Genomic DNA, 12,532 nt, shown 5'->3' on the forward strand with positions numbered 1-12,532 from the left:
TTTTGTTGGTAGGAATGTAAAATGATGAAATCACTTTGGAAAACTATTGAGAATTTTCTTCAAATTTGGCACCAGAAAAATGGAAAAGTCTGCAGGCATCTGGAATTTTAACAAGTTTTTTGGGGAAACCAGGATAATATAGCAAGGCTCTGACTGATATAGGAGTTATGGATCAATAAACCAATTGAATGGAGCAATGTTGGAATATATTCAAGAAGATATTGTATCTGAATTGAACTTCCTGGAAGTTTATTTTCAGTTACACTGAATTACTTCTGTTCCCAAAGTGCTAGTGGGTAACAAAGTTAGAGATAAACAGCACTAATATTCTCACACTTACTATCCCGTAATAGTCTGTGAGCTAGGCTGGTTTCCATATTCTGTAAAATACCCTGTGATGCATAAAGGGTTCCCAAGGAGAAGGATTGTTTGACAGGGTGAGCAAGGTTTATGGAAAATGGCATTGTCTTCGAATATTCAATACCAGTAGAATATAATTAACTCTGGCATTGATGTCTTTTTTAATGAAAATAAGTAATTCAAGACCAAAGCTGTTGAAACTTTAAATTATTTTGAGCCTTAAAAGAATGTGATTATAGGACTTGAGTCACTAACAGATAGCTGTAACCTAGGAAGTTGTAGTATTTGTTTCCCTGATTATAAATTAGCCTTTTTCCCTTACCTACGTTGTTTTTTAGAATGTTGTAAAAGGCTAACGAGTGCCAGAGAAGACCATTTCCCTCTTTACTTTTGATCTTTGTTATTGATTAACTTCCTTCTTCCTTGTCTTACAAAAAGACCTCATGACTATTACATTGTCAAAGATAAAATGTTAAAAATACTCATTTAAATTGGAAAAAGAAAACAAGCTATAAATAATCAATTTGCTGTAACTCATAAATCAACTTTGTATGGGGAAATCTTTAATTCTGCTAAATTTCTTTGTTTTCTGCCTACGTAAGTAAAACCTTAACTTTTCAGCTTTGGAGCATTGACCTCATTTCTTTGGATTCTGTGTTTCCCAGATGGCCATCCTTAGATTTGTATTTGAATAAACACTTACACCGGATTCTCATCCTATTATTTCAGGTTGGCATTTCTTTTGTCACCATTTTCTCAATTATATTTATCTTTTGTGTTTTTCTTCTTCAGCATGTCAGCACCCTTCTGGTCCCATCTTGTTTGACTTCATGAAAGAAAACTACTGTCCAGAGGAGGGATCCCAGTACAATGACCCTGCTCCCAGCCATGTTTAAGTAAGTGTGGTATTCCAGTTTGATTATGAACCATTTCAGGGCCAGCATTATGGTGCACTCCCATCTACACTGTGGACACTATTATGCTTATATTAAAATTTTCCAACTCCCATCAATATATTTAACCAGAAAGTTGCATTATACATGTCACAGATCCTTTCATATCACTGTGAGAAGAAAAAACTTTGTCTTTATTTAGCATGTTTATATATGGTACAGCTATTGATGGCCTGGATGCTGGTCTGTGCTTACCACTCAGTACTGTGGACTACAGTGATGAAGACTGCTGATTTCAGCTACTCTTTATCACTATACTACTTGTACCTGCATCCAGTTTCTGCGGTCTCCCTCTTCTCATTACCAACACCAAACCCAGGCTACTCGTTCTACCTCCCGTTTTACTTGATCACTTGGGAACCATGATGAAGCCTCTCATGTATAAATAAAATATTTCCTACTTAAATCTCCTGCAAGAGTTAAGAATTTGTAGTCAAAAGGATTTATCTGACTGATCTTCCTTCACTTGTTACATGAAGATGATGCTAAAGATGGGTATATTTTATGCACACAAATACCTGCTTTCTTTAGACCTCAGTATTTTTTATTTGTAAGACAAAGGGAATAGATCAAGTTTCAATGTATTTCCACATTTAAAACTCTATGTTCCCATAAAATTTTAAGTACATGAAGCAAAAGCTTCAAAAAATCAAATTAGAACCCATGCGCACAGACCTAAAGAAAATCTACAAAATACTATAGAATCAGGAATTGTGCTTAGCCAGTGTTAAGACCAAGAACTGTCCAGATTCACAGATAGTGAAGAGGTGATGTCGCTTTTCTTGTCTACTTGGCTATATCTGCCCCCATTTCCTAAAATCGTTATCTGCGTACTGTTGAATATTTTGTATATTGTCATCCAAACTACACAGTGGTTCTAAATTATAGAACATGAGGGAGACGTCTGCTGATTTTGAAGCATGAGTACCCTGATGAGTCACAAATTTCAGTTCAATGTCTCTTTTCTCTATTTTAAAGCAAACCCCATTCCCCAGCCATATCTAGAGTTTGAAAATGGGACTCAATATTGGAGATCTACAGGATTAATAAATTATAATGATATTATTTTGAAGTCGATATCAAGTCTGGCCCTGTGCTTGCCATAGCATGAGCCTAATTGTTTTTCTAAGTTTTATAAAGTCTTGTAAATTTTATACGTTTTATCTGAAGGGAAATTGTCAGATAGAATTGAGAATTAGAATTAGACATGCGATACATACAAGTATTCACATCTAAAATGACTTTGCTTCAAGTGAGAAAACATGTCTCCGTAATACCCACACTGTGGTCTCTCATATCCCTATATTCACAAAGACTTACTTTATTAGAGAACAAATGTAAAAGAAAAGTGTATTAGTCAGGGTTCTCTAGAGGGACTGAACTAATAGGATATATATGTATATATGTGTGTGTGTGTGTGTGTGTGTACACACACAAAGGGGAGTTTATTAAGTATTAACTCACATGATCACAAGGTCCCACAATAGGCTATCTGCAAGCTGAAGATCAAGGAGAGCCATTCTGAGTCCCAAAACTGAGGAACTTGGAGTCCAATGTTCAAGGACAGGAAGCATCCAGCACAGGAGAAGGATGTAGGCTGGGAGGCTAGGCCCGTCTAGTCTTTTCACATTTTTCTGCCTGCTTTATATTCTAGCTGCGTTGGCAGCTGATTAGATGGTGCCCACCCAGATTGAAGGTGGGTCTGCCTTTCCCAGCCCACTGACTCAAATGTTAATCTCTTTTGGCAACACCCTCATAGACACAACCAGGATCAATACTTTGTATCCTTCAATCAAATCAAGTTGACACTCAGTGTTAACCATCACAGAAAGAGAGAGAGCAGGAATCTGAAAGAAGAAAAGGAGCAAAAATGGCAGTAACAGCAAGACAGAGAGCATTAAAATAAACATGGGAGTCAAAGATTTTGGAGAAAAACAACAAAATTTTGGATTCTGTAAAGAATAGAAAGCTATGGAACAGACACTGCTGCTGGATTGCAGCTTATTTTGTTCATCTATAAAATGAGATTTATTTGATCAGTGTCCTTCAGGATCTAAACTTACCTAGAGAGAAGACACATGGAAAAAATGGAGTTACCTATCACCCTTGTTTACAAGCAGTTCTACTCCAAAGCCACCTCAACGTTCAGCATAGATACCTTCTCCATTAATCTCTAGCCTTTGTCCAGGTACATGGAGGGAAGTGGGGGAAACAGGCAGCAAAGGTTAAGTTTGCATTATCTGTCAACACTAAAGCACTTCCAGTCAAAATGAAAAAATCTGACAAGCATGACCAACTGTTACAGAAGATTAAAAAGGGAGCTCAGATGATGATAATTTGGGTTGTATATAGATATATTTATCCAAACTTTATTACAGAATTATTCTTTCTGTACAAATATTTTCACAATTTGCTCTCGGATCTGCCTGGTCCTGACTCCATAAATGACAGGGTTAAGGGCAGGTGGGACAACCACATACAGGTTAGCCAAAAGAATATGGATATAGTGGGGAATGTTTTGACCAAAACGATGTGTCATAAAAGAAAAAAATGCTGGTGTGTAAAAGCACAGCATAACACAGACATGAGAACCACAGGTATTGAAGGCCTTTAGTCGGACATCTTGAGAGGGAAGGCGAAAAACAGCTCGAAGGATAAGCACATAGGAAGAGGCAATTAGGATTACATCCACAATAATATAAGAAATCACCATGAGCCCATAGATTATGTTGATCTTTATGGGTGCACAGGCCAACCGGGCCAGACCCATGTGCTCACAGTATGTGTGAGGTATGATGTTATGCCCACAGAATGGCAGACGCAGAATGAGAAACACAAATGGGGTTACAAGAACTAAATTTCTTCCAACAACCACAGAAGCTAGGATACTGATGGTTTTATTGGTGAGGATCATGGTGTACTGGAGAGGGCTGCAGATGGCAACAAAGCGGTCATAAGCCATGACCACCAACAGAACAGTCTCCATGCCTGTAAACATGTGAATAAGGAACATCTGAAGAAGGCATCCCCCAAAGCTGATCTCTTGAAGGTTGAACCAGAAGATTCCTAGCATTTTGGGGATAGTGGATGTGGACAGACCCAGATCAATCATAGACAACATGGCCAGGAAGTAGAACATGGGCTGATGTAGACTATGTTCCGTTTTGATCACAAAAAGAATGCTCATATTCCCCACAATGGCAATCAGGTACACAATACAGAATGGGAAAGAAATCCAGATATGTAAAGTTTCCAGTCCTGGTATTCCTAGCAGGAGGAAGAAGGGGGGATAGAAGTGGGTGTCATTGATAGAAGGCATTCTCCCAGCAAGAGTCACTGAATTCCTAAGTAAGAAGGATCTCACTTTCTTTAAGGTCCTCTCCTGTCAAGTTCCTGAAGAAACAGAAAGACTCTTATCAGGGTGCTGGAGGTAATGGTATATGTGGTTAATTTACAAACATTCGCGACTCACTTCTTCCCAGAGGATAATTGAGGAAGCCTCTCAACACAGATTGTTGTTCTGAGATCCATCATAGGCAATATTGCTCATGGCTTTATGTTTTGTAATCTTTGAGATATTTGAAAGAACGGGAAAAATTTCATAATGCAATGCATATTTCTATTACGGCATTCCCTTCCATTACTTTCCTAAGTAGCCCTTCTTTACTTTTTGGGAAATCATCATACCACGTGTTCTTTGAAGTGTGGTCTTGAGATATCTGGGGTTTTCTAAGTACCCTTCCAGAAGTTCACAAGCTCAAAACTATTTTTATAATAGAAAATTTTTAGCCATTCTCACTCTCATTCTCTCATAAATACATAGTGAAATTTTCCGGAGGTTATATCAGCTGTTACCATAATAGGTTAAATCAAATTGTAAATGACGTTATGAGATTTCATCTCTATATCTTAATTTAGACAATAAAAATACTTGCAAAGGAAAATGATACCATTTTTACAACTAATTTTTTGAAAAAGTGATTTTAACAAAAAGTATCAAATTATGTTTTTATGTAATCGTTTGTTAATATTTTTTAATATTAAATATTTAAATTTTGCTCTAATGTCTAATAATATAAATATTATGGATATAATTCAGAGAAACTAAAACTCTTTGAGTATCTTAATAATTTCTAGAAGTGACAAAGATTCCTAGTACAAAGGAGAAGTACTACTGTCTACCACTTTCTATGTTTTGTTATAAGCATAAGGATCTTATACAGTGACATCACATAAGTATAGTTAATCAGTCTCTGTTAGAACTTTCCTGGTTCTAACTCAGCTAAACTGATAAGTGCGTTTCTATTATGGATTAATTGCTATTTTTGATGCTTCTAAATCTTCATGAACAATCCATTTTCTCCAAGATCCTGTCATTCTGGTTCCCTGATATCCTTCCAATAAAATGCCTTGTGTGTATCAGCCAAATTATGTTTATCTTCCTTACAATCTATAGCATCAGTTAGTAACACAAAAAAGAATTCCCATGTCCCAAAATTGTGCCTAGCTTCAGATGTAAACAGATCAAATATTTAGCAAATTTTAATATTGAAATTAAAATGTTTTTAAGGACTCTTCATTGCTTCCTTGACAATAACAAGGAAAATTACCTTATTTTAATTTTTTGTCCCTAAAGACACTGTACAACTCTGTAGCAACTAATGTAACCTGGATTGTATAATATTTATGCACGTACTGGCCTCATTTCTACAAAGAGAATAGCTGCAATTAAGAGTTAGGAACCAGGGGTAATCATTGTAATATGCTCAAAACTGCCACATGAATGTTGGTTCCCAGTTGTTCAGCATTTAATTGAATCAGAGTTGGGGTTTGTAATAAGTGTGCTTTTGTTTGTGTGTGAGTGTGTGTGACAGAGAGAGAGAGAGTGAGAGACAGAGAGAAGGTTGGAGAGATAGGAGTAGAGAGAGAAATCATGTTTTATTATGCATGTGGCTGCATACATCAGTTGTCCTGTAACTTTGCCAGGTAGCTATTTTACGGCAGAAGTACACAGACAAAGGAGTTAGTAATTCCCCATTCTATATGAGAAGAACAAGAGCATCTCTTGGTCCCCGAGAAACTGAGAGAAAATTGAAAAAAGAACATAATGTTTGCCAGTATTGACGAAAAGATGCCAGGCTGAAAAATCAGAGGGCAGTAGTTTTTGTGATTTCACCTGGAAGAGTCTGAGGAAATAGCTAGGATGATGTGTTGTGAGATTTACAATCCAGAGTCAGCCCAATCTTAAGGGTGGCTGTGTCTCAACATGATACTTTGCCAGCTGAGAAGAACATTCCCAGGGAGATGGCAAAGGGGATGCTTCTCTGACAGCACAGTTCAAAGCTCCGAGCACATCCACCCTCTCACAGTTTTACCTGAATTCTTGCCTTCTTTCTGTTATAACTATATGCCACAGTAGCAGACAGTGTATGGCCAATAACCTCAAGATCATTTTTTTAGGGCAAATTATTAAGTTTATTCTTCTCTAGATATGCACATTGACAAAGATTCCCTACTGGAGTCCATCTGAAAAGGCAAATTCATAATAATTAGCAATTTCTCTCTTATTGTGCTCACCAAAGTTCACATTTTGAACTTGTGGTTCTTTTTTAATTTGTTGGATTTTTTTTTTTTTTTTGCTCACTGTAGTAGAATATTATAGAGGTCTTCTGTGGACCTTAAAACTATTCAGACACAGCTGGAAAACCTGCTAAACCATTTACTTGCCTGAGACCCTTGGACAGATTCTTTAACCAGATAGATCAGTTTTTTTTTCTCCTGTAAAAATGAGGTGATAAATTATAACTAATGTGGTTTATTTTAATGATAAATAAGACCAATGTTTGTATAGGTGTTAGTGCATAGTGTATCCTCGACAAATTATACTTACTTAGTTTATTAATGTTCCCAAATATTTTGTTTACTTAATGCAAGATAGCTAAAATAATTCACCTGTTAGCAGAAAGAAGTTATTTCCTTGTAAAAAGTCCAAATCATGTCACAGTTTGGCATAAGATTAGATAAAGGAGGGATGGCTCAGAAGAGGCCAAAGTGAAGAAATGGCACAGATTCAGACATTAATATTTATCTCTAGATTTTTATGGATACAAATATGACCCAATACTGCTCATTTAGAAAAGAAACAATTTTCTCCCCTTATTCTTACAGCTTTCCCAAGCTTGGTGAGACCAAAGCAGTTGATGAATGGATAAAGTGGATAAAGACCTTCATTCAGGCTCTTCCATAACTGTGCCATTGACAGTTCAGTCCGGCTGATCTAGTGGGGGTATTGTGCTTACAGTAAAAATGGCTTGGGTATGGTTCCATAAAGTAGTAGGGATATAGGGAACCAAGTTACAACTGGCAACATTAAATTCACTCAGACAATGAGGGAAACAGAGAATAAAACTGTACAGACAAAATATGTTAATACCTATGTAATTTTATTTGAATATTGACATGGGATACCCACCCACCACCTTAAATACACACATATAAATGAAGTCTGCAATAACATCCTTTTGTCTTATTGACAACAAGTATGGCCATGCTACTATCTGACTGTATTTGTGGTGTTTCAGCTGTGAACAGTGTACTCTATGAGTGTGTGTGTATGAGTGTGTGTGTGTGTGTGTGTGTAAGAGAGGGGGGCACAGAGAAAGGGAGGAGAGAGAGAGAGAGATAGAGAGACAGAAATTCTGTGCATTGCTAATTGGTACACCACCGCCCTCACCTATGGATGTCTGTTCCAATCCCATGTGCTCTGTTGTGTTCCTCTGTGAAGAAAATGGTGCAATGGTGCTTAGGATAATTCCTCAGAAAAGTGGAAGAATCTGGCCTCTTCTATCCTCATTTGCCCTCTTCTTCTCTCCTCTGCATCTTCTCACTTCTCCTGCACAAGCATTCTTACCTCTGTAATATTTCTTCTCCCAGCCCTCACTTGGAGCAGAATTGGAGCATGAGCCCAGGTTCTTAAAGACGGTGATTAGGTTCCCCTTGAAGCCTCTGAGCAACAAGCCTGCCTGGTAACGTGGAGAAAACTTTATAGTGAGTGAGAGCATCCCTATGACCAGGCATGTCCCAGAATCCCTGAGCCTAGTCTCCGGAATCCTCTGGGCAGAAACATGGACTTGAGGGTCATTAAGCCTTAGTAAGTCTTTATTCCTGTTTACTGCATCTGCAGAGAAACACCATGCTAGATATAACTCCTTAGCTCAGGGGAGCAGATGTGTTATGAAAGGATGGGAAGGGAACTATCCTGAAGAGAGAGGAATCTTTTTGAGGAATGATGTTAATTCCGCTTCCCTCAGGAGCCATGAAAGCATTGATTTTGGACCATTAAGTCTTCACAGTGTGACCACGAAACTGTTCTCAGCAACTTTTCTGTTTTAATATGTTTGTGTAAATCCTGATGTAGTTTCCCAGCTGTTACAATTGAGGCTTCAAAAGATGAAGGAGAAGACATCTCAAATAGACAAATTAGACTCTGTGGTACAACTCTGTTTATTGGCAGTGTGCATGCCTGCAGATAATGGCAGCAACTTTCTCCCAACCCACCAAGATTCTCCTTCTCAGTCTGTAACTAATGGTGAACAGATAACAGTCTTTGAAAAGAAGCTTGCACGTGTTTCAGCTCTTTTGGCAGAAAGTGAAGAAAATTCTACGCTTTCCTTATAAAACATATTATATTGTCCCTTCCAGCCAGAGCAGAAGGAGTGTTTCCTGAAAGGCTCCCTTCCTGAATGATGATATAGTAGACCCGATGGTACTACCAGTACATGCTGCAGAGCCTGGTTTTCCTGACTATAGTTAGAAATAGACTGAGGGAAAAATGAGTACATTAGACAATTAGTTGGTATTTTTTGCCTTCTAAGTTCAGACTATTTTGAGTTGTTAGCACAGAAAGAGCAATGTTGTCTGTGGTCCAAGAGAGATTCTGGTTTGATCTGCCATGTTCTTGTGTTCATTACTTCTCTTTTAATTAATGAGAAAGTAACTCCCGAGGTTCCTGTTTCTCCCTCATTGTGTCCATCTTCCTTATTGTATCCACATTTATCTTCCCAAATCAAGTCTGACTCTGTCCAATTTCTGCTTAAAATTCCTTCCCATGACCCCTACATTCTCCATTGTATACTGTAGACTTTATGTAATAAAGGGCAAACACCATTGTTGCCAAAGTCCTTCACTCAATACCCAATCAACCTTTTATACTTTCATTATACTACATGACTCCCGAACACACATCCTGTCTTTGATAATCAAAAGTCCTCCATATGAAATAACTTCATCTCATTTCTACTTTGCTTCAGCACTTTCTCAATTGTCCTGTACTTCTTAATGACCTTTCATATGAATCAATCTGATAGAATCTTTGTGTCTTTTATATTTTCACATCAGTGTGTGCCACTATTATAACAGGCAAATTTTATTTTTGTTGGTTGTGTGTTTTCTGTCTTCCATTATTTTATGGATTGATATTAGAGTGATATTTAAGTCCACCTTATCCTTCAGTTCACCTAGTATAATGCTTTTATTGTAGGAGGTGTTCTGGCATTATTGAATTACATTATTTTTAAAACATAAAAATTCTGGTTCTGTTAGGGTCATAATATCATATAATCATATATCTCCTAATTGGTCACTGTACCTACCCCTCTCCTATTCCCAAGATTATTTCACTGTGACTTCTAGAATCAATTTTTTATGAGCAGTGATATTATTTTTGGCCTTAAACCACTTCTGATGTGTTTCTCTTCCTTTTGAAACAGAAACCCAGCTGTTCCCTGAGGACATTACTTCTCCTGAAAACTGTTGAAGGATTAATATATTTTCCCACTATTTTCACTATTTCCTCATGCCAAACAGCCTAAAGGCCTAGAGACTTTTTGTCTTGGACTTTTGACAATTTGACATTATAATGCCTCGGGGAGGACCTTCTTGAGTTGAATTTACTTAGGGGATTTTGTGCTTTTCGATCTGGATATCTATATCTCTCTTCACATTTGGAAAGTTTTCAGCTGTTATTTTATTAAATAGGTTTCCTTTGCCCTTTTCTTTCTCTTCTTCTAGAATTCTCATAATACAAATATTTGTTTACTTAATGGTGTCCCATTAAGGGACACCATTTGAATCTCTCTATTGTAATTTGAAAACTTATTCATTGAGTTCTTCAGCTACAGGATTTCTATTTGATTTTTATGATTTTTATCTTCTGTTGAATTTCTCATTTGTTTCATGAATTGTTTTCCTGATTTTATTGAATTGTCTCTGCTGTATTTTCTTGTATTTTATTGAGTCTTCTCAGCCTCATTATTTTGATTTTTTTCCTTTGGCAATTTGTTGATTTTCTTTTTACTGGAGTCCGTTACTACAGTGTTATGTTCCTTTGGTGGTATCATATGTCTTTACCTTTTCATGTTTCTTGTGTCTCTATATTGATGCCTGTGTATCTGGTGGAACACTTATCTCCAGACTTTCCAGAGTGGTTTTTATAGAGGACAACTATCACCTGCATTTGGGTTTTAGTGTGCCAGTTGGGAAGAGTGTGGTGACTCTGTTTCCAGAAAGGTGTAGTATAGTCTCCGTGCAGCTTCCTGAGCTGAGTTTAATGTCAGCAATAACTGTGGGTGTCTCAGTGGCTTAGACTGTAGAAGTTTGTAGTAGCACAGCAGTAGTCATGGCACAGTTTGTTTATGTCCTTAGTGTCAAGGGCTTTTGGGGTCCTCCTATTTTTAATTTTTCCCACAATGAGGGTACTCAGCTGACAGAATCCCTCAGATTTGACATGACCTATAAGCAGCTGCAGCAGCACTGGGCTCGAAGTACAGTGGTTTGGAGTGGCTGTGGAGCCAGGGTTCTAGGCTCAGGTCTCACAAACGAGCACTCCTCTCCTTCAGTTACTTTCATTAAAATGTAATTATTTATTCATTGTTCTGGCTATCAGTGTGAGGCAACTAAGAGCTGGAACATTTTAGTAGTCCATCTTGCTCACATTGTCAAGATTAACCCCTTGATGAGAGGATATTAACTATCACATTGAAAGGGCAGTGACATAGAGGCAATTATTTTTCAATATATAATTGATTTACATTAACTATTCATTTGATCTTGCTTCATTTATTAAAAAGCTGTTTGTCATAAATTGTACATTTTTACATGTGTATTTTTGTGTTTGGACTATGTTGTTCTGCTTTTTGTCTGTTCTTGTACAAGTATTTCACAGTTTTCATAAGTGATAGTATGAAATAAATTATGGAATATAATAATATAAATCCTAAAATTTTGTTCTTCAGGATTGTCCAGCCAATTTCTTTTAAAATATATATAACACTTTGAAAACAAAAACAAGAGGACAAATAAGCAAACAAATTCATTGAAATGTTTATTGCATTGAATATATAGTTCAATTTTAGAGAATGTTTTTTAAAGTTTATTGATTATTCCAAATCATGAACTAGGTATATCTTTTAATGTATTTATGTATTTAAAAAGTTCCTTTGAAGGATTATTATGCTTTTATTATAGAAGTTTTGCATATCATTTGTTAGAGTTAGGTCAAAGCATTTGATGTTTTGTGATGCCATTTAAAAATATGTAATTTTCAAGATTTTAATTTATCAATTTTTTATTATTGGTATAGAAAAATGTAATTTTTAAATTTTTATTATTATTTTTTATAGAAACAGGGTCTCCCTAAGTTGCCTAGGCTGGTCTCAAAATCCTGGGCTTAAGTAACCCTCCTGCCTCGGCCTCCCAAAGTGTTAGCACGGGTGTGAGCCACCATGCCTGACCAATTTTTTATATTGGCTTTGTATCAAGTATCCTTGATAAATTTATTTGTTAATTCTAATAGTTTTTCCACGAATATTTTAAATTTTATGTATACCTAATCATGCCCTCTGTGAATGATGACAGTTTTATTTTTTACTTTCTAAATTTTTTTGTATTTTCATTTCTATTTCTTGTCTTACACACTACATAGAGCATCTAGTTCCATGGGGACAAGACTGTATCTTTGTCTTGTTTCTGGTCTCAGGTAAATACGTATTACCACAGTATGCATACTCCTTCATTCTGTTGGGAGGGGAGACCCTTTCATGCTTAAAGAGATTTAAAAACTCATTAATAGACATTAAACTTTATCAATTACTCTTTTCTATCTATTGAGCTGTTCACATTACTTTTTCCCCTTTATGTTAATATTTTAATGTTTAAGGAAT

The 12,532-nt window shown here is 36.5% G+C and overlaps 1 protein-coding gene across 1 annotated transcript; it reads right to left on the reverse strand.

Annotated features, from left to right (window-relative positions):
- Window positions 1–1,855: 1,855 nt before the first annotated feature.
- LOC116477332 (olfactory receptor 52E4) lies at window positions 1,856–8,309 on the reverse strand. Its single transcript, XM_058446550.1, has 2 exons — window positions 8,224–8,309; window positions 1,856–4,706 (listed from the first exon to the last, which is right to left on the reverse strand). The coding sequence occupies exon 2, from the start codon at window positions 4,630–4,632 to the stop codon at window positions 3,694–3,696; it is 939 nt and encodes a 312-aa protein (XP_058302533.1). The 5' UTR covers window positions 4,633–4,706; window positions 8,224–8,309; the 3' UTR covers window positions 1,856–3,693.
- Between the last annotated feature and the right edge of the window lie 4,223 nt (window positions 8,310–12,532).

The sequence above is a fragment of the Hylobates moloch genome, unplaced genomic scaffold, assembly GCF_009828535.3.
Source record: "Hylobates moloch isolate HMO894 unplaced genomic scaffold, HMol_V3 SCAFFOLD_11, whole genome shotgun sequence".
Taxonomy (NCBI): domain Eukaryota; kingdom Metazoa; phylum Chordata; class Mammalia; order Primates; family Hylobatidae; genus Hylobates; species Hylobates moloch.